The sequence below is a fragment of the Halichondria panicea genome, chromosome 12 (assembly GCF_963675165.1).
Source record: "Halichondria panicea chromosome 12, odHalPani1.1, whole genome shotgun sequence".
In the NCBI taxonomy this organism is placed as follows: domain Eukaryota; kingdom Metazoa; phylum Porifera; class Demospongiae; order Suberitida; family Halichondriidae; genus Halichondria; species Halichondria panicea.
Window position 1 is genome coordinate 4,772,711 of NC_087388.1, and position 19,721 is coordinate 4,792,431.

At 39.5% G+C, this 19,721-nt stretch overlaps 2 protein-coding genes across 7 annotated transcripts in view; both read left to right on the forward strand.

Annotated features, from left to right (window-relative positions):
- LOC135345221 (leishmanolysin-like peptidase) overlaps window positions 1–7,514 on the forward strand; it is a 33,719-nt gene extending 26,205 nt beyond the window's left edge. The window contains exons 25-29 of one of the 3 annotated variants that reach the window (XM_064542604.1): window positions 5,774–5,899; window positions 6,422–6,589; window positions 6,680–6,746; window positions 6,819–7,017; window positions 7,274–7,514. In XM_064542604.1, coding sequence (XP_064398674.1) covers window positions 5,774–5,899; window positions 6,422–6,589; window positions 6,680–6,746; window positions 6,819–7,017; window positions 7,274–7,333 — 620 coding nt within the window. In that variant the 3' untranslated portion in view covers window positions 7,334–7,514. The remainder of the gene's footprint in view (window positions 1–5,773; window positions 5,900–6,421; window positions 6,590–6,679; window positions 6,747–6,818; window positions 7,018–7,273) is intronic. The other 2 variants (XM_064542607.1, XM_064542605.1) reach the window with 2 other exon arrangements.
- A 1,825-nt stretch (window positions 7,515–9,339) lies between these two features.
- Window positions 9,340–19,570, forward strand: LOC135345230 (leishmanolysin-like peptidase). Of its 4 annotated transcripts, XM_064542625.1 has the most exons (29): window positions 9,347–9,476; window positions 10,040–10,186; window positions 10,332–10,444; window positions 10,592–10,622; window positions 10,710–10,792; window positions 10,970–11,084; window positions 11,426–11,607; window positions 11,852–11,951; window positions 12,017–12,102; window positions 13,053–13,158; window positions 14,240–14,347; window positions 14,429–14,505; window positions 14,980–15,090; window positions 15,306–15,429; window positions 15,484–15,558; window positions 15,785–15,937; window positions 16,289–16,363; window positions 16,525–16,602; window positions 16,659–16,686; window positions 16,770–16,814; window positions 16,871–16,990; window positions 17,037–17,133; window positions 17,194–17,283; window positions 17,339–17,416; window positions 18,633–18,674; window positions 18,747–18,761; window positions 18,824–18,889; window positions 19,091–19,124; window positions 19,197–19,570. In XM_064542625.1, exons 2-29 carry the CDS (start codon window positions 10,046–10,048, stop codon window positions 19,317–19,319), a joined length of 2,496 nt encoding a protein of 831 aa, XP_064398695.1. In that variant the 5' UTR covers window positions 9,347–9,476; window positions 10,040–10,045; the 3' UTR covers window positions 19,320–19,570. The 4 variants fall into 4 exon arrangements, with proteins under 4 accessions (XP_064398694.1, XP_064398695.1, XP_064398692.1 ...); XM_064542624.1 differs by having other exon boundaries at window positions 9,340–9,476; window positions 10,072–10,186; window positions 19,091–19,570; XM_064542622.1 differs by having other exon boundaries at window positions 19,091–19,570.
- The last annotated feature ends 151 nt before the right edge of the window (window positions 19,571–19,721 follow it).

Genomic DNA, 19,721 nt, shown 5'->3' on the forward strand with positions numbered 1-19,721 from the left:
ATTAAACGGGGGATGGGGGGTTTAGTTGAACAGCCGCAACTTTAGTATCATTTATGATTTTCTTAAAGTTTGGATCGACCATGCATATAGTATTTGACCAAAATTAGCAAATTAGTCCGGATTTGAAACTATATGTAACTATACATGCAAAGCAATCTCTCAGGAACGGCCACCTCTCTACTTTGTACAAAGAGCAGCTTTCTAATCCCCATCAGCTTTAGAAATGGAAAGAATGGACATGCAGCCACACCCTGAATCAGCAAAAACTATAATAATTATTGCTAAGATACTTATAACTGCACAATTTTCACTGTAGGAAATTACTCACAGAGCATAATTATACATGTTAACCTCTCATCTAAGATCACCACTCTAGAGCAACCAAAGGCCTGTTCCCAATGCACGGTGTCCGGAGATTCCATCAGTAGTCATGGATGAATTTAGTATACTAGCATGATAGTTGTAGCAGTGTATATAATTATCGATGCAGAATTGAATTGTGCATAATCATAGTCAGTAAATAATAGCTCATGCAGTAGCTCATTGTACGTATCCAAAACATGTGTTGTATAAGAGACATCCCTCCCTCCATGCATGCAGTGAGGCTGGCAACACTACAATACAGACAGAGACGTACACTGATTGGTCAACAAGGAATGGACTTATCGAACATAACGTGACCCTCCTTGTCACTCCAAACGCCGTTGTAAGTCAATCCGCACTGACAGTAGTATGTACTGTAATGTTATACACATAGAATTTTGTACAGTAGTTATAGAGACCGATGTGATACCGTATTACTACAATTTTTGTGCGTAAAGTAGCAAAGATATGCGAACTTTGCAAATGCTATAATAATCCTTGCAAAAAAGAGTTATACTGGTGCATGTAATAGACTCCCCATGCAGTCACTGACTTTAGGTCAATTAAACTGCTGGTATACTTGTATATGACATAACAATTCTTGTCTGATCAGCAAAATATTATATCGCAAATTGTTGAACCTTCTATCAATTTAGAGCGAGTTTAATCTTGGGGAGGGAATGTCTGGTCACTGTTGTACACTGATTCTGTGGCCTTTGCAGGAATGTTGGCAGTACTAATCATGCAGATTTGACTAGTATACGTGTTAGTGGGCAGGTCCGTGATTTGCCGATTGTGCAGTGGTTGCCCTTACAAAGTTAACGCTAGCTGGTAGCAGCGATCAATTATCAGCTTACAAAACGGATAATTAATATAACAGTTAATGATTAAGAAACAGCTAACTATTAGCATATTAAACTGAACGTGTAGATAATAATGTTACTGTAATTTAATGTTGCACCACATGTGGCTGCAAAGGAACTCTATTTATGAAAATCTGGCTCAGGCCCAAGCAAGAGCAAACTAGCTAGCTGCGAATAAATTGGTTTGTCCACATGTGATTTTAATATCTTGCATGTATACAATAGTGACCAGACATCCCCAAAAATAAATGTGTAGTTTTAGCCTGTAGTCACAGTATACAATCTCTAATTAAGGTGGTACTACTATTAAACCTTGACTGCAGTTTACAAAATTGTGCTAGCTATCAGAGCAGTAGTCCAAATACATTTGCAGGAGCAAGCTCGTATCCACTTTGACTGCCCTGACATCCGTGGTGTTGAATTAGAAAATCAGGGAGGTGCATCAGCTTTTTCTCATTGGGAGCAGAGAGTACTTGGAGTAAGTTACTATAATATAGTGATTATGACTATATTATGCAGGAGGCAAAATGCATGCAAAGGACTAAAAATAATAATAAAAAATATCACATGTTTTGATCTTATACCTTTTCAGAATGAAGGGATGATTGCACTTGTACTGTTTACTTCACCATTCTCAAGGATAACTTTTGGACTTATGGAAGACAGTGGGTATGTTATCCCTTCTATAGATAATCTATATAGCTATAGAGTATCAAGTTTTGCATGGTCTGGTATTAGCTATACATGCAGATCAGTTTGTTCTAATAAATATTGGATGGCATGCCTGGCAATGCTGTGTACTGCATTGAAAGACATGCATGCACAACTAACTTACAATTAGCATATTATGGCCTCGAAGCTTAGCACTTAGAGATATGGATGTCCAGTATATTATATGGCTTTGTTTTCAGCCAACTGTACATAACAGTATATAACATCTAACAGTACATGCATGTTTTTTGTTTATACTGGTATAACTGGCCAAATTGATAGCTTATAGAGACTTTTCCTCTGACTAAATGGTGCTAGTAACTTGTTTCCCCCTCGTTGAACACAACAGGGGTATAGCTATATACACAATCATTCTGATCAGCCTTGTCACAAGCTAATGCAATGTGCTATACTAATAGATGGTATGTTCCAAACTATGAAATGGCCGAGCCTTTGGCCTGGGGCCTGAACACTGGCTGTACGATACCTCACGGCAGCTGTAAGGAGTACATCGATCAGCAACAAGCAAAGTAAGATATCCATTCCTGTGAATTTTCGGTTTGCACAGTAGATCTCCATACACTAAGCTGGTATACTAAGTTGTACACACATCTATAAACATCTGACTCTCACATTGTTCAATTTACACTTGCAATTTTCTTATTACCACATTCCTATAATACTAATGCAGTGGAATGAACATATCCCCCTACTGCAATGAAGTGACTGATACCACTCGTGGGTGTACCGTTGATCATCAGCATTTGTCGATGTGTACCCTCTACATATTTGCAAGGCCACGTCCTGAGTATCAAGTGAGTTGCCACTGTCTCTCAGTTTCTATATAACAGGTACTTTTTTGCTATAGTATTTCGAGAACGAGGCGTGGGGTAGCTTTATTGCATCAGGAGATTACTGTCCATTTGAAGATACACGTACGGTAAGTTTTTTTGCTATCTCTTGTTATGTATGATTATAGTGGGTAAATTTGGCGATTAATTTTGGTGTATCAGGGTGAGGGTCACCAAAATTAAATAGTTGGGTTCCTGGTGTAATATACTTACTTAGTCCCAGTATATCACACGTAATGCATGCATGCAGCATGATCGTCAAAATAAAATCGCTAATAAAGGCTACAATAATTATTGCCTCATTCACCAAAGTCACCAGCTATACAGTATACTGTATAATTATGTAGTAATTCAAATATCCTTCAAGTAGTTTTTGCATTCTATAAAGTGCCACTGTCATAAATTAATAATTTTTACTGATCCATTCAATTGATTTCAATAGAGAAGTTGCTCAGATGTTTTCAGAAATTCAATAAACAACGGTGGTCAGCTGTATGGAACTAGCTCTCGCTGCTTCCAGTTGGGCACGGACTGGAACAGAACAAGCGACTTTGACACTAGAGAGTACACTCCTGATGCAGGATGTTATTTGGTATAGCAGTATTAAAATGTTGATATACTTTGAGGCAATAATAATTATACAAGAAAATTTGCTTGATATGTTCAAGGTTTATTTACCTGAGATTCCACGTATTGTACAGTAAAAGTGCTCTCGTTGTTTTTGCAGTATAACTGTACATCAACTGGAGTTGAGATCATTCTGGAGGGTGTGTCCATTCCGTGCTCTTGTGAAGGAGAAGAGGTGGGGATCAACTATAGTGCATATAAATTATAGCACCTAAATATTTGATGCTAATACCCCATGCATGTATGGCATCTTTTATCACATGCATCTATGATCTTGAATAAACTAAACTGAGCCAATAGAGGGGAGAGGTGTGCATAACCAGCCAAAACAGATAATTTGGGCCCAATAAGTAAGTTCTTAAAGAGGGCATGGCCTCGCTACTGGAAGGGCAGAGCCTTGGCTAATCAAAAAGGGGTATATAACCTCACCTATAAAAGGCCGGGATGCACAGGGAACCCCCGGCCTGAGAAATTAAAGAGGTATGACATAATTATTCATATGGAACAAGGCAGGGAAGCAGAAAAAATCACAAGTAATTAGCAGCATAGAATGACGATCTAACTTTGCAGAGATAGGGTCACATGGAGTTGAATCTATATACTGCCCATGCTCGAAATATCCAAACATTAGAATACCTAACCATAAGGCGACCCTGCATGTACCAAATAATGTACCTTATCTGTGATAAGTGAACAGCACTGCCCAAAATAACCCCCTTTGCTCCCATTAACCACGTTTTATGGCCAACCACAAAACATGCACCCATAATAGGTTGTTGTGGATGTCAATGTGGGCAGTATTCGTTACCAAGGCTCGTACATCTGTCCATCTTGTGCCAGTGTGTGCTACGTAAGTGAGATTAATTGAATTTGGTATAATTATAACATAATCTAACTATACAGGACAACTTGGCAAGTTGTCCATCAACAGGTACATACGTATATTCATTGAACAAGGTGGTGTGTTCAGTATTTTGTACCTTTTATTTGCACAGAACCAGCTCCGTGTCCAGGACAAGTAACTAATTTCACTGCAGGAGGTGTACAAATAATTTTAACTAAATTTTTTCGTAATTCATGTTATCCTGTTAGTACCACATCCATGCCGCCATTCTAATCCTTGTGCTGTCAACGAGGTGTGCTTTGGATTTGGAGAAGATGGTTTCACTTGTGAAATTCCCGGTGCGTGTATGTGTGTATGTATTGTCACAGTAAACTATACTGCTATATAATTATGTCATTATTATAGTTTCGATATAATTAGGTGTTGGTAGTTTCTGGTCAATCCTAGTAACTCAACTTATAATTACGTTTCCCATGCCATATAATACTACTCTCCCTTTCCTCTCTCCAGGAACATGTTTGGCAGCTGGCCATAACGAATGTTGCGACAGTACTAGTGGAAACTGTACAGGCAGTCCTCCGAACTGTTTCTGTGACCCCCAGTGCCGTATCCGTGGTGATTGCTGTAGTGATATCAGAGATACCTGCCCTAGTTCATGCAGGGCTGCTGGCTTTGATACCTGCCCTAGTACATGCTTGGACGCTGGCCGTAACAACTGTTGTGAAAGTCAATTATGTCCTGGGAAGTTTAGTGGACTCGATCCTTGTTACTGTGATCCCTCATGTAGAAGGTTTGGAGATTGCTGCGACGACATTGACATAATTTGTCCAGGTAGAATATTCTGCAGATGATACATGTAGATCTATCAATTTCGATAAACTGTAAAATTCATCATAAACAATAATTATGCAAGCAATGTGCTTTATGCACTTTTACAGCACAGTGCTATGCATTTTTACCTGTTGATAACGGACAAGTGGTTGTGTCTGGAACAGACCCTGGGAGTACAGCTACTTACAACTGCAATGATGGCTACGCTGTTGATGGAAATAGCTCAATTAGGACTTGTGAAAGTATTGGATTGTGGACTTTACCACGAATATATTGTGAAGGTATAGCTATAAGATATTGAATCTCATAATTCCATTATTCTCTCTTCGATATTTTAGAACAATTGCTGGAGCTATCTTGCAGTCTCTCTAGTGATGGTTTATCTGTTGAATGCTCATCTTTGCTCGATGGTTTTGTTTTTCTTATCTATAACTGCTCCCTCAACAACCAATCATTAACTGCTTGTAAGTATATATGCACCTGTAGCAGGTATAGCAGGGATAAATATTTTCGTAAATTGTCTATTTTCAAGTATCATCATGGATACAATTTTCACAGAATGTACATAATTATAGCAAAGGTGCGGACCTTGCATGCGTATATAGTTACTATTGCTTTACTGTTGAAGTACCTTGCGAATGCCAACTTAACAGTTCAGAGAAAATTTCCATGCATTTTTACAGGTGGACCTGGACCAATATTCTCACTTCCAATGGATGGTTTGGGGCCTGGATCATATACGTACAACATCACTGCTTTCAGTCCAGATGGACAGAGGTCAACCAGTGTGATTGCCTTTGCAGTGCCAGGTATAACTACATTGTGTGCATGCTTGCTTAGTAACTTGAATCTGCAGTTGAGCTATATAGAAAAAGCACTTTTCATGCAGGGGGTGGCTCCAGGGTCAGTTTGTACGAACCACCCTTCCATGCAGTTAGTTCATATACCAAATATTAAACGTACTGAGTGGAGCTATACAGTTACTGTCACAATAACGCAAATTAATTTTAAGTTTTCTTTGCATGAAAAGAGGGTGGGGCTGGCTACTGCTGAGTCAGCTAGTCTCTAGATCAGCTACATTTTCATCATGCGTGAGGTGATCTTGACAGTGCATGTTGAATGATGTCAGTGACACTTTAAGGACCACTTTTCCTAATTCCTAGAGCCCCTGCCTTTACCACTTTTGGAATACTGACTCAAACGGTAGTTCATAATTATGTTTTGCATGATTGGGATCTTACGTAGTTCTCATAATTATGTTTAGGCAACTGCATGAAGTGACTATTATATAGTACATGCATAAAATTATATGATATAACTGAATTATGCAGTTAACTGTGATATGGAGGCTGATACTGGTTCGTGCTTTGCTCTCATCCCTCGCTACTTCTTCAATGCAAAGACTGGAAAGTGTGAGATGTTCACTTACGGAGGTTGTGGTGGAAACAATAACAACTATAAGACTCTGCAGGAATGCACTCAACAATGCAACCCTAACAGTGGGTTGATTAATTATTGTGGAGTGTAAACGTTGATTTAACGAGTCAATTATATGTTATGGGGCTATACATACATATTTTCACTTTCAGACTGTCCACCATATTGCACTGTGGAGTATTGCTCAGCCCGGCCTACCAGAACAGCACTTTGTACCCTGTGAGTTCATATACATGCACACAATAGTACAATACATCCGCTTAACTTTCAAACTGTTGTCTAATCTATCAGGAGAGAACCTGAGGGTATCATGTGTGATGCAAAGTGCCGTGTGACCTACTGTCATACCTGTTACTATGACGATGAGTATCGCCCCCTGATAAGTAGCTGCAAAACGTGCTCTGGTATTGAGAATGAGTTCGACAAGGCCAAGTGTTTCAGAAGGTGGGCGGTGTGTACGAGACGAGCTGATGGAGAGGCCTATCTCAAGGTAAAACTAAAATGTTAATTGGCATTATGGCGGTTTAGAAATGAGTCGAATAAATATAATTAACAATTACGATAGTAGCTTCCTATATATACGCATGCATGCCTCTATAGATGGAGCCATCTACAGTTATTATACCAATCCATAATGAGAAGAGAATTAAAGTGGGCATGCATGGAGACGAGGCTGGTAGCCCATAATAATTATGCTGCCCATAGTGCATGTAGTGTTAGTTGTATTCTCTCTTTGTGCACTTTAGGTACGTGCTCGGGAGAAGACCAGTGAGAAGTTCAAGTGTTACGAGCAACCCTGTGCCTGACTGAGCGTCAACAATGAATTGTCCTGTAAATGCGTACAATACTGATCTAGATCTAGCATAATAATTATTAGAACAGTCTATTTACTAGTTATAAAACTTGTTGTACAATTAGAATTAGTTATCATTGTTCTCATACAGTAACGTCTACGACAACAATATTTGAAGAGTTTTTGCTACAAAAGGTTATGTCAGTATAGCTTATGTTTTCTTGGCTACCGTATAGCGGGTATAATTTTCGTGGGGTAAAATATTCGTTATTTTCGTGGGCAGGCTGACCTCCACGAAATTTTATCGTAGGCGTGGCTTATCTGAACGTAGGAATGCCGTGCAGCCACGAGACTAAACGAAATTTTTACTCACGAAAACTACCCTTTCTCGAGTTGAACGAATTTTTTACCCCACGAAACTTACCCGCTATACGGTATTTTAATATCTATGGATAGTTGACTTTAATTTGTAGAAGGTCAAGTTGGGTAACTGTGGAATTGCGCATGCGCATTGGTAACCACCCACCAGAAAGCCAGAGGAAAATTTAGGTTATTACTTTGTGTAAATGTCACGAAATATGCTGACTATGCATAATTATAATATTAATGTATAATTATTATGTTGCGATAATAATGCGTTCTCCTTCTCTGCGTTCTCGTGGTTCTCTTGTTCTCAGGGTTCTCCGCGTTCTCATGGTTCTCCACGTTCTCATAGTTTTCCGCGTTCTTGGTTCTCCACGTTCTCACGGTTTTCCTGTTCTCCTCGTTCTCATGGTTCTCCTGTTCTCAGCGTTCTCATAGTTCTCCTGTTCTCAGCGTTCTCATAGTTCTCCCGTTCTCATGGTTCTCCACGTTCTCAGCGTTCTCAGGGTTCTCCTGTTCTCCTCGTTCTCATGGTTCTCCTGTTCTCAGCGTTCTCATAGTTCTCCACGTTCTCAGCGTTCTCAGGGTTCTCAGCGTTCTCATGGTTCTCCATGTTCTCATGGTTCTCCGCGTTCTCACGGTTCTCTGTGTTCTCATGGTTCTCCTGTTCTCAGCGTTCTTATCGTTCTCTGTGTTCTCATAGTTTTCCACGTTCTCACGGTTCTCCGCGTTCCCATAGTTCTCCGCGTTCTCATAGTTCTCCTGTTCTCATGGTTCTCATGGTTCTCCTGTTCTCCACATTCTCATGGTTCTTCTGTTCTCAGGGTTCTCATGGTTCTCAAGGTTCTCATGGTTCTTCAGGTTCTCCGCGTTCTCATGATTCTCCTGTTCTCCGCGTTGTCATGGTTATCCGTGTTCTCCTGGTTCTCCTGTTCTCACGGTTCTCCATGTTCTCTTGTTCTTATGGTTCTCCTGTTCTCAGGGTTCTCCACGTTCTCAGGGTTCTTCTGTTGTCATAATTATGGTTCTTCCGTGAGAACAGAAGAACCATGAAAACGTGGAGAACCATGAGAACGTGGAGAACCCTGAGAACAGGAGAACCATAAGAACAAGAGAACATGGAGAACCATGAGAACCATGAGAACCCTGAGAACGTGGAGAACCATGAGAACGTTGAGAACAGAAGAACCATGAGAACGAGGAGAACCTGAAGAACCATGAGAACCTTGAGAACCATGAGAACCCTGAGAACAGAAGAACCATGAGAATGTGGAGAACAGGAGAACCATGAGAACCATGAGAACAGGAGAACCATGAGAACGAGGAGAACCCTGAGAACAATAGAACCATGAGAATGCGGAGAATTATGAGAACGTGGGGAGAACCCTGAGAACAGGAGAACCATGAGAACGTGGAGAACCATGAGAACGTGGAGAACCATGAGAACGCGGAGAACAGGAGAACTATGAGAACCCTGAGAACAGGAGAACCATGAGAACCCCGAGAACCATGAGAACCCTGAGAACAGGAGAACCATGAGAACCCTGAGAACAGGAGAACCAGGAGAACGCGGAGAACAGGAGAACGCATTATTAACATAGAATATTATATGCATAGTCAGCATATTTCGTTACATTTACACAATGTCTGTCTAGGCATAATTATTTTGGGATGTGCGCATGCGTGTTAACAAACGCCAACATTGGTAGCTTTAGCTTCAGCCAAGAAACAGGCCTTCAAGAAAAAAGAAGAGTGTTGAAGAGCTGAAAATAGAACAGATAACAGATTGACAGGTAAGGCTGGAGGCTGGAGCCATAAGTAGGTAGAATACTACATGTCATCTTTGTAAAAATTATAGTGAATCTAAAATACAGTGAAACGTTTAGCTAAACTGCATTCCTATAACAAATAAAAATGTCTACAACTGCTATATAGTATAGGCTAGAAGTTATATAGCTACTTACTTGGCAAGGTTTCCGAAATGTGCCGAGATGTGCTTCTATATTTAGGGGGCGTAGCTGGTAGCTTTTCGCTGGCAGGAAGACACTCCCCCTTGTAGTCACTGCATGCATGGGCCTAATAAGTAACCCACTGACTATACTGTATGCCACCAGACAATCAATTCATGGGGTGTAGTTGGAAGGAACGTAGATCTAGATCTACATGCACTCAGGCTATATAATAATTATTTTTGAAGTTGTTGTGTGTAGATCAATGTATATAGATCATATTCACATGGCATGCAACCATAGACTACACATGTACGTACATGCAATATACTCATATATATTCATAGTTTTGTGTCCTTAGATCTACACTATATAGTTATTCATCACTCAACCCCCACCTATACCAGATCTCAATGCACCTCTCCCCCATGCGATGCAGATTTACTATGGGTTGGCTTGCATTGTTTGCTGTGCTCAGCGCTCTCTGTATAACAACAGAGAGTGCTCACCTACCAGAGGGAATGGGCAATAAATGCTTTCATGAACCAGGAAAGGTGATTTTTAGCAAATTAAAACAGCTACAGGTACATGCTATAGATCTATATATATAGTGCTTTAAGCTTCCTTCAATTAATTATGCACATTCAATTCAGATTTCCGTAATAATTCAGCTTGTAAGATTTTTCTTTCATATTGCAGGTTACAGCAAAGGTTCACCAGGGAGGCAGTACAGTTGGTGCTCGAGATAAGAGACAGAGAACATATGAACCTATTAGGATACTCTTCTACTATGACACCACCATTGACACCATGTGAGTTGCATCCATATACACAATCAATATAACTTGCATGCATGTGCATTGCATACAATTATAGCCAATGTCTGTTCAATTAGCGAACTGGGCTTTAATATCTACTCCAAAGCACCAAATGCATTTTGACATTATATCTTTTTTTAGGCTGAACCCTACTCAACGGAGCAGACTTCAGGTATGTAACATCAGACGCATGTACCATAATAATATATTAATACTTGAGGCATTATTATACAATAACTTACTCCACTGTCACATGTAGGACATTGCCATTCCGACAATAAAAAGTTTTTTGGAGTCCTCTTTCTCTGTAATCAGAGCCACGAGTCCTATTTTGCTCGAGCGGTAAGTGCTAGTTAATTTTAATGATAAATCAGTCATTATATAATCGCTATACTTGGTAAAGGTCGTCATTTATTGTATGTAGAGCAGTGCTATATACGTATTATGCCTGGTTATGTTAGTCAACTGTCCTTTCGATATCTGTCACAATTAGCAGGCATAATTTTATTACTCTTGTAGAGAATGTGATGAGCAGTCTTTCTACACGCCTGTTGAAGACCCTAGACAGTGTATTGGACAGTGTGCTGAAACACCAGTGTGCCATCTGGTACCAATCCCTGAAGATCATCTCAAGGTGCAACGAAATCAGTTCTATCATTGTTTCAACTGTGCAGCTCTATCCAATTTTACCACGCCCAATTGACAACACAATCAGCACTGGCAATAGTTATTATGTAATGCAGTGACACTGTATTTTGTTTCCTCCGGTCGTTAATTAATGCATGCCTCGAGTGCATGCACATACGTAGCAAGGTATATACGGCAGTATATGTTTGTGTGTAAACTGCTACAGCTGCTCAATGATCAATAGGTTTCTAGTCATATTGTCTATAGGATTGTATTTCGTTGATTTAAGGATCATTTCTGGTATACTCTGTTTCGATTGCTTATACTGTTCGTGTAATTAAATTGCAGAGATGTGTTGAGTGTAACAATGGCAGTGTGTCCAACTGTACGACAAGACCTGGATCAGTGGATGGTCCTGGTGTGTCCGACACTGACCTCATCATCTATGTGTCGGCCATCGATTGCTCTCCTTTTGGTCCTGGAATTTTTGCGTTTGCTAGTTCCTGTCAACTAGAAAGTGAACTAGATAGGTGAGAATCAACTTAACTCCATGTAAAACATGATAATTATGTGTTCCACAAAACAGTGTTATTCATGCCTGTGTTCAAAGTCTGTTTTACTGTAACAGCTGATGTGTGGTACCATAATTATAATTATATCTTTAGTTAATCGGTTACTGCCGTTCGCCATGCATGCATGTGTATTAAGGTATACTGCATCAAAGGATGTATACTATTTGGTCAACTATCCTCATGGAATTGTATTCTGATGCAGACCAATTGCCGGCTTTATCAACTTCTGTCCAGGAAGTTATGACAACCTCGATGATGATACTTTAACCAGAAATGGACTCCACGAAGTGCTACATGTATTGGTAGGCATACATTGTATATACATAATTCGTTAAATAATTACATAACAAAAATCATGCTTGCACAGGTCTTCAGTCCTACACTGTATCCATGGTTTCGTGATGAGAACGGTAATCCCAGGACTGAGAGAGATGAATTTGATTTTCCACCTGGGTAAGTAGTATATACATTTTGTATATATAGCCTATATTTATTATGGCTCCCATTTTAAAATTTGTCTCATGCATACCAAAATAAGTATAGGATATACCACACCTAAGAGGAGGATATGCACCCTATATATCCTCCGCTACCGTGGTTACATATCCTGAGGCGGATATCTGACTTATACCACGTGACCGCAGCACTATAAAAGGACCTCCCCCTAGCAACAATTCATCACAATGCAGACTGCAAAAAAGAACAAGACTATGCCGGATTTTTCAGCCGTCAAAGAGCTAGTTAAGCAACATGTTGACTCTAAGTTTTGTTCTTTACGTTCTCAGATAGCCATGAGAATGTGAGAACAGCTTTAACTTTAAGCATTTTCGTTGCGCTGCATGATTATTTTAACGGGAAATTCAATCTAAATAAGAGGCACCAAACACGAAGTTACTATAGATCTAAATTTATGGTGCAAATGATCGACCATGATTGTTGCTAAAAGGATGCCAAAAGTTCAATCCATAAATTAATGGGTGAAACAGCTGAGTGCAGCTTTGCAGCTCTTTTCTCACTTTGCAGCCATGTTCTAGTACAGAGCTAGCTACTAAGTAGAGTAGCAACACTCCATGGATAAGTTTTGCTACGCACTGTTCTACAATGGCATTCCAAGTAAGTAAACCAAGAACGAAGCATTATTTTGCAAATCCACAAAGTTGCAATCCAAAAAAACATGAATAAAGCCTATACAAATATTAAACACACTACCGTATACCTCGTTTGCGCACGCATAATAATTATACAAACAATCCCTATATGATAGTCAATGGATGTATTGGATGCATTCATGCATGCACGTATACATGAATTTTATGCATAATTGGTTGTGCTCATTGTATACCTATATATATATAATGCATGCGTTGTGTTGTTGTGTCAGAGACATCCCTTCATGCATACAGTGAGGCTGGTAACACTACAGTACAGACAGAGACGTACACTGATTGGTCAACAAGGAATGGACTTGTCGAACATAACGTTTCCTTGCTTATCACTCCAAACGCCGTTGTAAGTCAATTCATAATTATATTTTCCTTATGCTGACTACATAATAATAATAATATTAGCTACAGGCACGACCATGCATGTACCATTTATTATAATCTATGTGGTATGATCTTGGGATTAATTGGTGGTATTAAGTTGTTGCCCCCCCCCCTTTCTTGCTAGAAAACCAGTGGTCACTGTAGATTAGCTCGAATAAGATCTGTGTACTCTAGCTCACTCTTTGCACCTTCCAATGAAGTAGGTGTGGCTTGGAGCAGGCACGTCACAGGATATTGTGTCTACAATCAATTATTGCATAGCTTGCAGAATAGCAGACGAAAACCGTTTCTTTAAATTTCCCCCCTTTTCAAAATTCCTGGATCCGCCCCTGAAGTTTTCTGGTGCTCAAAGTAACATGTAGACTTTCACTAAGGTTAGTATCAGATGGGCGTGGCCTGTCCATAAGGTTATTTATATTGTCAACCTTCCCTCCGTTTAGATGATTGTCATCCACACTGTTGCAGGCTGTGAGTCTTTTTTAACATATCAGGCTAATGGTAGCTATTAGAATGCTATCATGCAGACAGGCTAGAAACCTTCACAATTGAACTTCTATCTACTTTCTTCAATCCACCTCCATTCATTGTGACGTCATTGTTTTACTGAGCATACGATGTTATCCATATTCCCCAGTTTCTGGGGAATAGGTGGCGCATGTACAAACAGTCGATACCAACTAGGCCCATCTTCAGTGCGGCCTGGAATCGAGGCTAGACTGCTATATATATTTACTACCGGGCCAATAAACATGCCTGTGGCACTCATTGCCGTACAATAATTACAGATTGTCATAATGAAGTTTTGACTGTATAATATACCGTATTACTATGACATAAAACTTTGCGAGCATTGCCAGATAACTTCAAAAACGAAATCACAAAACCTAAATTTTAACACACGATCCTTGCCAGAACTCAATAGTTAGATCACAAGGGCTGATTTGGCTCACATGCAAAGGTTTTTCACCCACAAAATATACGGTAAATGTTATACGTACGTAATCTGTAGTGCTAACTGTCAGAGTAGTAGTCTACACTTTCAGGAGCAAGCTCGTATCCACTATGATTGTCCTGACATCCATGGTGTTGAACTTGAGAATGGAGGAGGTGAAGGAACAGCTTCTGCTCATTGGGAACTGAGAACACTTGGAGTAAGTTATTACACTAGGATTATACGCGTTATGGCTATAGATCTTTAGCCAAGACTACTAGTCATCATAAATATTATATAGAATGAAGGGATGACTGGTTTCCTACTGTTTAGTGCTCCATTCTCAAGAATCACTTTTGGTCTTATGGAGGACAGTGGGTAAGTTATCCCCTTCTATATGCATGGCCTCGAATTTTAGCAGAGATTCTAAAAGTCTACCGTCAATGCAGCTTAGATGTACCTCTGATGGAAATAACGGTGTTGGTAACTCATTTCCCTCGTTTTTCTGGGTCCCAACATACTAAGTCTGCACTTAAATTAATGACTTTGGTCCAACTATTATTATTAAAGTACCACGAAAACAATAAAAAGTTGCTAGGATTGGCTTTAGACAAGTCCTTCAAGCTGTACAAGACCAACATTCCCTGCAGAGATATAACAATTTAAACACAGGATACTTGAAAAGCTACGGAAGTAGTGCCAATTCTAGTTAAAGCCTGTTGGCTTTAACAATGATAAGAAAGCTCCATGACATGGCCATTCTATCGTAGTGAAGAAAAAATAAACACGTAATACCGCCATTCTGATTTACCTTTGTCACATATACTAATGCAATGTGCTATACTAATACAGATGGTATCTTCCAAACTATGAAATGGCCGAGCCTTTGGCCTGGGGCCTGAACACCGGCTGTGCAATACCTCACGGCAGCTGTAGGGAACACATCACTCAACAACAAGCAAAGTAAGATCTATGCCATCCATTCCTGTCAGTGTGCATTTACATATTTTAACTGCTTGCTCCATATGTACGCTGCATGTATAATGTAGCTGTACGATCGTGTATACGCAGCTATAATTATTCATGGCCATCAATGACGACAATATATTTTTGGATCTGCTGAATGGATTGTTTCAGTTGCATTGTAATTATTTACATGCCTATAATCACCAATGTAGTGGAATGAACATATCCCCCTACTGCGATGAACTTGATGACACCACTCTTGGGTGTACTGTCAATCATGAGTATATGTCGACTTGTGTCCATTCTAGCCAGGCATTTCCACCTCCCGAGTTTCAAGTGAGTTGCCATTCTCCCTCAGTTTTTCTGACGATCAATTTTTGCTTTTGCTAGTTTTTCGAACATGAGGCTTGGGGTAGCCCATTTTCAGCACCTGATTACTGCCCGTTTGAATTAGCCGTTCTTTCGGTAAGTCTTTTGATATATACCTCATTGCTCTCTTGATCTGTCTGCATGTTTATACATGCATGTAGTATAATAGTATGTTCTATATAAGAGAGACATTTGAAAAAATTTCAGAGCCGTGCATGTGTGCAGTATATACTTGCTAGTATCTGCATGATCATTATATACACCATAATTATACACACACTGCAATTTTTCTTTGTATTCCTTTTATCGGTCCATTAATTAGACAAGATGTTCAGATGTTTCCAACAATCCAATTATAAACGATGGTGGTCAGTTGTATGGAACTGGCTCTCGCTGCTTCCAGTTGGGCAGAGACTGGACCAAAAACGATAACGGTGTCACTGGAGCGTACAATATGGATGCAGGATGTTATATGGTATACCATATATAGCGGGAAATTTTTGTTGGTGCAAATTTTTGTACGAACGACTCTAGACATTCGTATTTTAATACAGCTCAGGATCACTATGTTGAATCTGTAGTTTTAATTTTCATATGATGCTCTTCATACGAAATCTACAAAAATTTCCACAATACGAAACTTAATTACATGCTATACGGTACATGCAGTACCATTGATATACCACCCTGGGGGAAATAATGTGTATAATTATGCTTTGTTTTGTGTATGCAAGAAAATTGAGTTCGAGGTACATTGTTCCTTTCTCAAATTGTGCCCTTTACCCGAGATTCCACATATGCATGTAGTACCCTATTATTGTTGCAGTATAACTGTACATCATCAGGAGTTGAGATCATTCTGGAGGGTGTGTCCATTCCGTGCTCTTGTGAAGGAGAAGAGGTGGGGATTTATAACACTAAAACCCACCCAATCTATATATCTGTGCATGCATATTATTCAGCTGAAGTTTATACGTCTACTTTTTAATTTGATCATCACATCAACTAAACTACATTCAGGTATAATTATAATTGTGGTTTTTTAAACTCTGTATCCAATAGATTGTTGTGGATGTCAATGTCGGCAGTGTTCGTTACCAAGGCTCGTACATCTGTCCATCTTGTGCCAGTGTGTGCTACGTAAGTGAGACCAATTGCAGTATAATAATGTTAGCAATCTATGTCTTTTTACGCAGGATGACTTGGCAAGTTGTCCATCAACAGGTGTGTATACGTATACGTATTGAACAAGATGGCATGTTTGTTATTGTGAGTATGAAATTATAGGTATCTTATTAACTGCACAGAACCAGCTCCGTGTCCAGGACAAGTAACTAACTTCACTGCAGGAGGTATACAATTATAAGCCACTCTGAACACTAGCTCAGATGTAATATTTTTCCATTAGTACCAAGTCCATGCCTATCTAGTCCTTGTGATGTCAATGCTGTGTGTACCAGTGATTTGAATTCTGATTTCACGTGTGCCTGCAACTCCGGATATGTTGGAGATGGTTTCACTTGTGACAGTAAGTGTTTTGCATATGCTTTTGAGGTCTATAATCATCATTGCAGTATTAGCTTCTGGGTCTGGGTCTGGTGAACTTGATTGTAAGTGTAATAGGAGTGTGAAGTGTAGCATCGAGGGGAAGCTGACTGGCCAATCAGAAGCGTGAGTGTTTCTATACAGTAATTGTGCTTGTTCAATACCACTATCTTATTCTCATGCCAGTAATGTGACTGGTACGGAGCTCATTGTCAAGTGTATTATCATGTTCTCAAATGAGGGGATTGATACTGGATCAGGCAGCAACTTTGTGATGTAAGGATTTGAGTGTGAATTTCAGCCAACAAAATTGCACGATTTGTTTCCACAGAGACGAGTCATTCTTGACTACTGAGTACTTGTCTTTAGGATCTCTCTTATTCCTCTGTACACTGGGGGTGGTAGAAAGGTGAGACAAACTGCCTCAGTCAATTAATGTAGGTATTGGCTGACATTTCAGATTTTGCATGTAATACTATGTATACTACCACAATTATGTAGTGGACAATAATAATAACTACATGCAATTATACCACACTTATACGTCACCACTGATTGACCTCATTGGTCAACAGCTGTAAGATACATAGATAAATTAAGATCAATCTGCCCCAGGCATGCACAGTTTTCAAATTGTTCAAGAAAGTAAGAGAAGAGAAAGGAGCCATGCTTGACGGTACTAAGACTCAAAGCGACGGCAGAAACACAGAAGCTTCTCTCCAATAAGATGGCTACATAAGCCTCCCTGGGTCCATGGGCATTTTTATTTATTCAAGAAGCTTGCAACTCCAGTAAGGGACGTAGAATGGTCAATGTTTGGACCAAGAAAGCTCTTGAGCATCTGTAGGAGTCGATGTGTTTCTCAACTAGCTCTTTAACGGCTGTAAAATCCGGCATAGTCTTGTTCTTTTTGCAGTCTGCATCGTGGATTGAATTATTGCTAGGGGAAGGTTCTTGGATAGTGCTGCGGCAGAGGAGGTAAGCCAAGGTCAACAGGGTCACTTTTATTGATCGTTTATTTGCCTGCTTAGAAAGCTTGCTATAGCTACCTATAGGATCTATCCAGTGCAGCAAACTAAAATTTATATCCTAGCTACAGATATAATCTCATGAATCAGCCTGCCTGAAGAGTCAGCTGGCCCCAAAAATTCAGACTAAAGTGCTCAGGCGAACTCTCCAAATGAGACTAAGCTAATTTTCCATTTGAAGAATGCAATCAAAGGTCAAAGGTTGCAATTAAATCTGAGATCTCTTCTCGCACTTAGCTGGTTCGTATGGGGCGCAATAGCTCAACTGATTTGTGATTATGAAGAGGCTATAGTGGTGGTGTATAAACCCAGGGGCGCGAGGGTAAACTCAAGTTTTACATGTATTAAACATAAGTCCACGTGGTGTTTTAATTAATTATTGACACTGATTGGCGTACCTCCTCTGGTGCTGCGGTCTTGTGGTATAAGTCAGATATACCACACCTACTCGCGGAGGATATGCACTCCATATATCCTCTTAGTTGACACTTGTGGTATATCCTATACGCATATAGTAGAGAAGTAGAGTCATTTCATCTTTGGAAAGTTGTTACTGTATTGTTTGTTTCGAAACTAACCATAACTATTTTCTTGTAGCAATCTTACTGATTGTGCAGTGCCAAATGGAACTATTCAGAGGTAAGTGTTCTTTAATTTGTAATCTATGACGTTATACTTATATTCCCTCACATGTGGCAACTCTGCAACTAGTATTCGTCAGTTAACGTAAGTTTCTTCATTTTGTTTCCATGCAATTGTTAATTTGTTTCTTGTGCATGCCTTTTCAGGTACATTAAGAATGATGGATCTTTTAGCAGCTGCCATAATGTGACAGTTGACAGTAATGACCAATTGTAAGTCAAAACCAAGTACAATGGTTGGGTAATCGAGTTATCCTATAGCGATAAGTATAATGTGTTAACTGCATTAGTTTTGTGAAGCTCAGGAAACGTTCAACTCTCAAATTTTTGATACGGGAAGTTGTTAACTTGAATGTATGAAGTTACAATTAAGGTACTAAATCTACTTACATAACTCGTTCTATTCCCTCTCAGTGATGATCTCGGTCTGGACGATGATAACCAGTGCTCCTTGGACCGTGAAAACCAGTGCTCCTTGGACTGTGAAAACCAGTGCTCCTTGGACTGTGAAAACCAGTGTTCCTTGGACATGCTACGTGACTGGCTCTCCTCACAACCCTCCACAACAGAGTGCAGACAGGCGACGGTTGGAAAAAGCACCGACATTTTCTTTATTGCTGAGTGCTCGAATATGGGTAGTTAGTCTAACTCTTTGACCTTTACCTATATATATATATATATAGATAGATCGATGTGACTCTCCTTTATTCACATACATTAGTACTAGAGATTCTAGTCTATATTTGGCATGCATGGACAACGTACGCACATTTATTTGTAGGACCTTTTAATATTACTTTGTTAGTGTATTCCTTATAATACCACATTTGTAGGACCTTTTAATATTACTTTGTTATGTATTCCTTATAATACTATCACATTTTGCCATAACAATTACTATACATGCATGCATGTAACTAACGCTACGTTTATAGATCACTAACGGCCTATGCACACATAAAATGGATGTGACAATAACTGATCGCAACATAAAATTAATATTGTACCAGCTATAATTATAGTGTCTTGTTCACAGCTTTTTGCA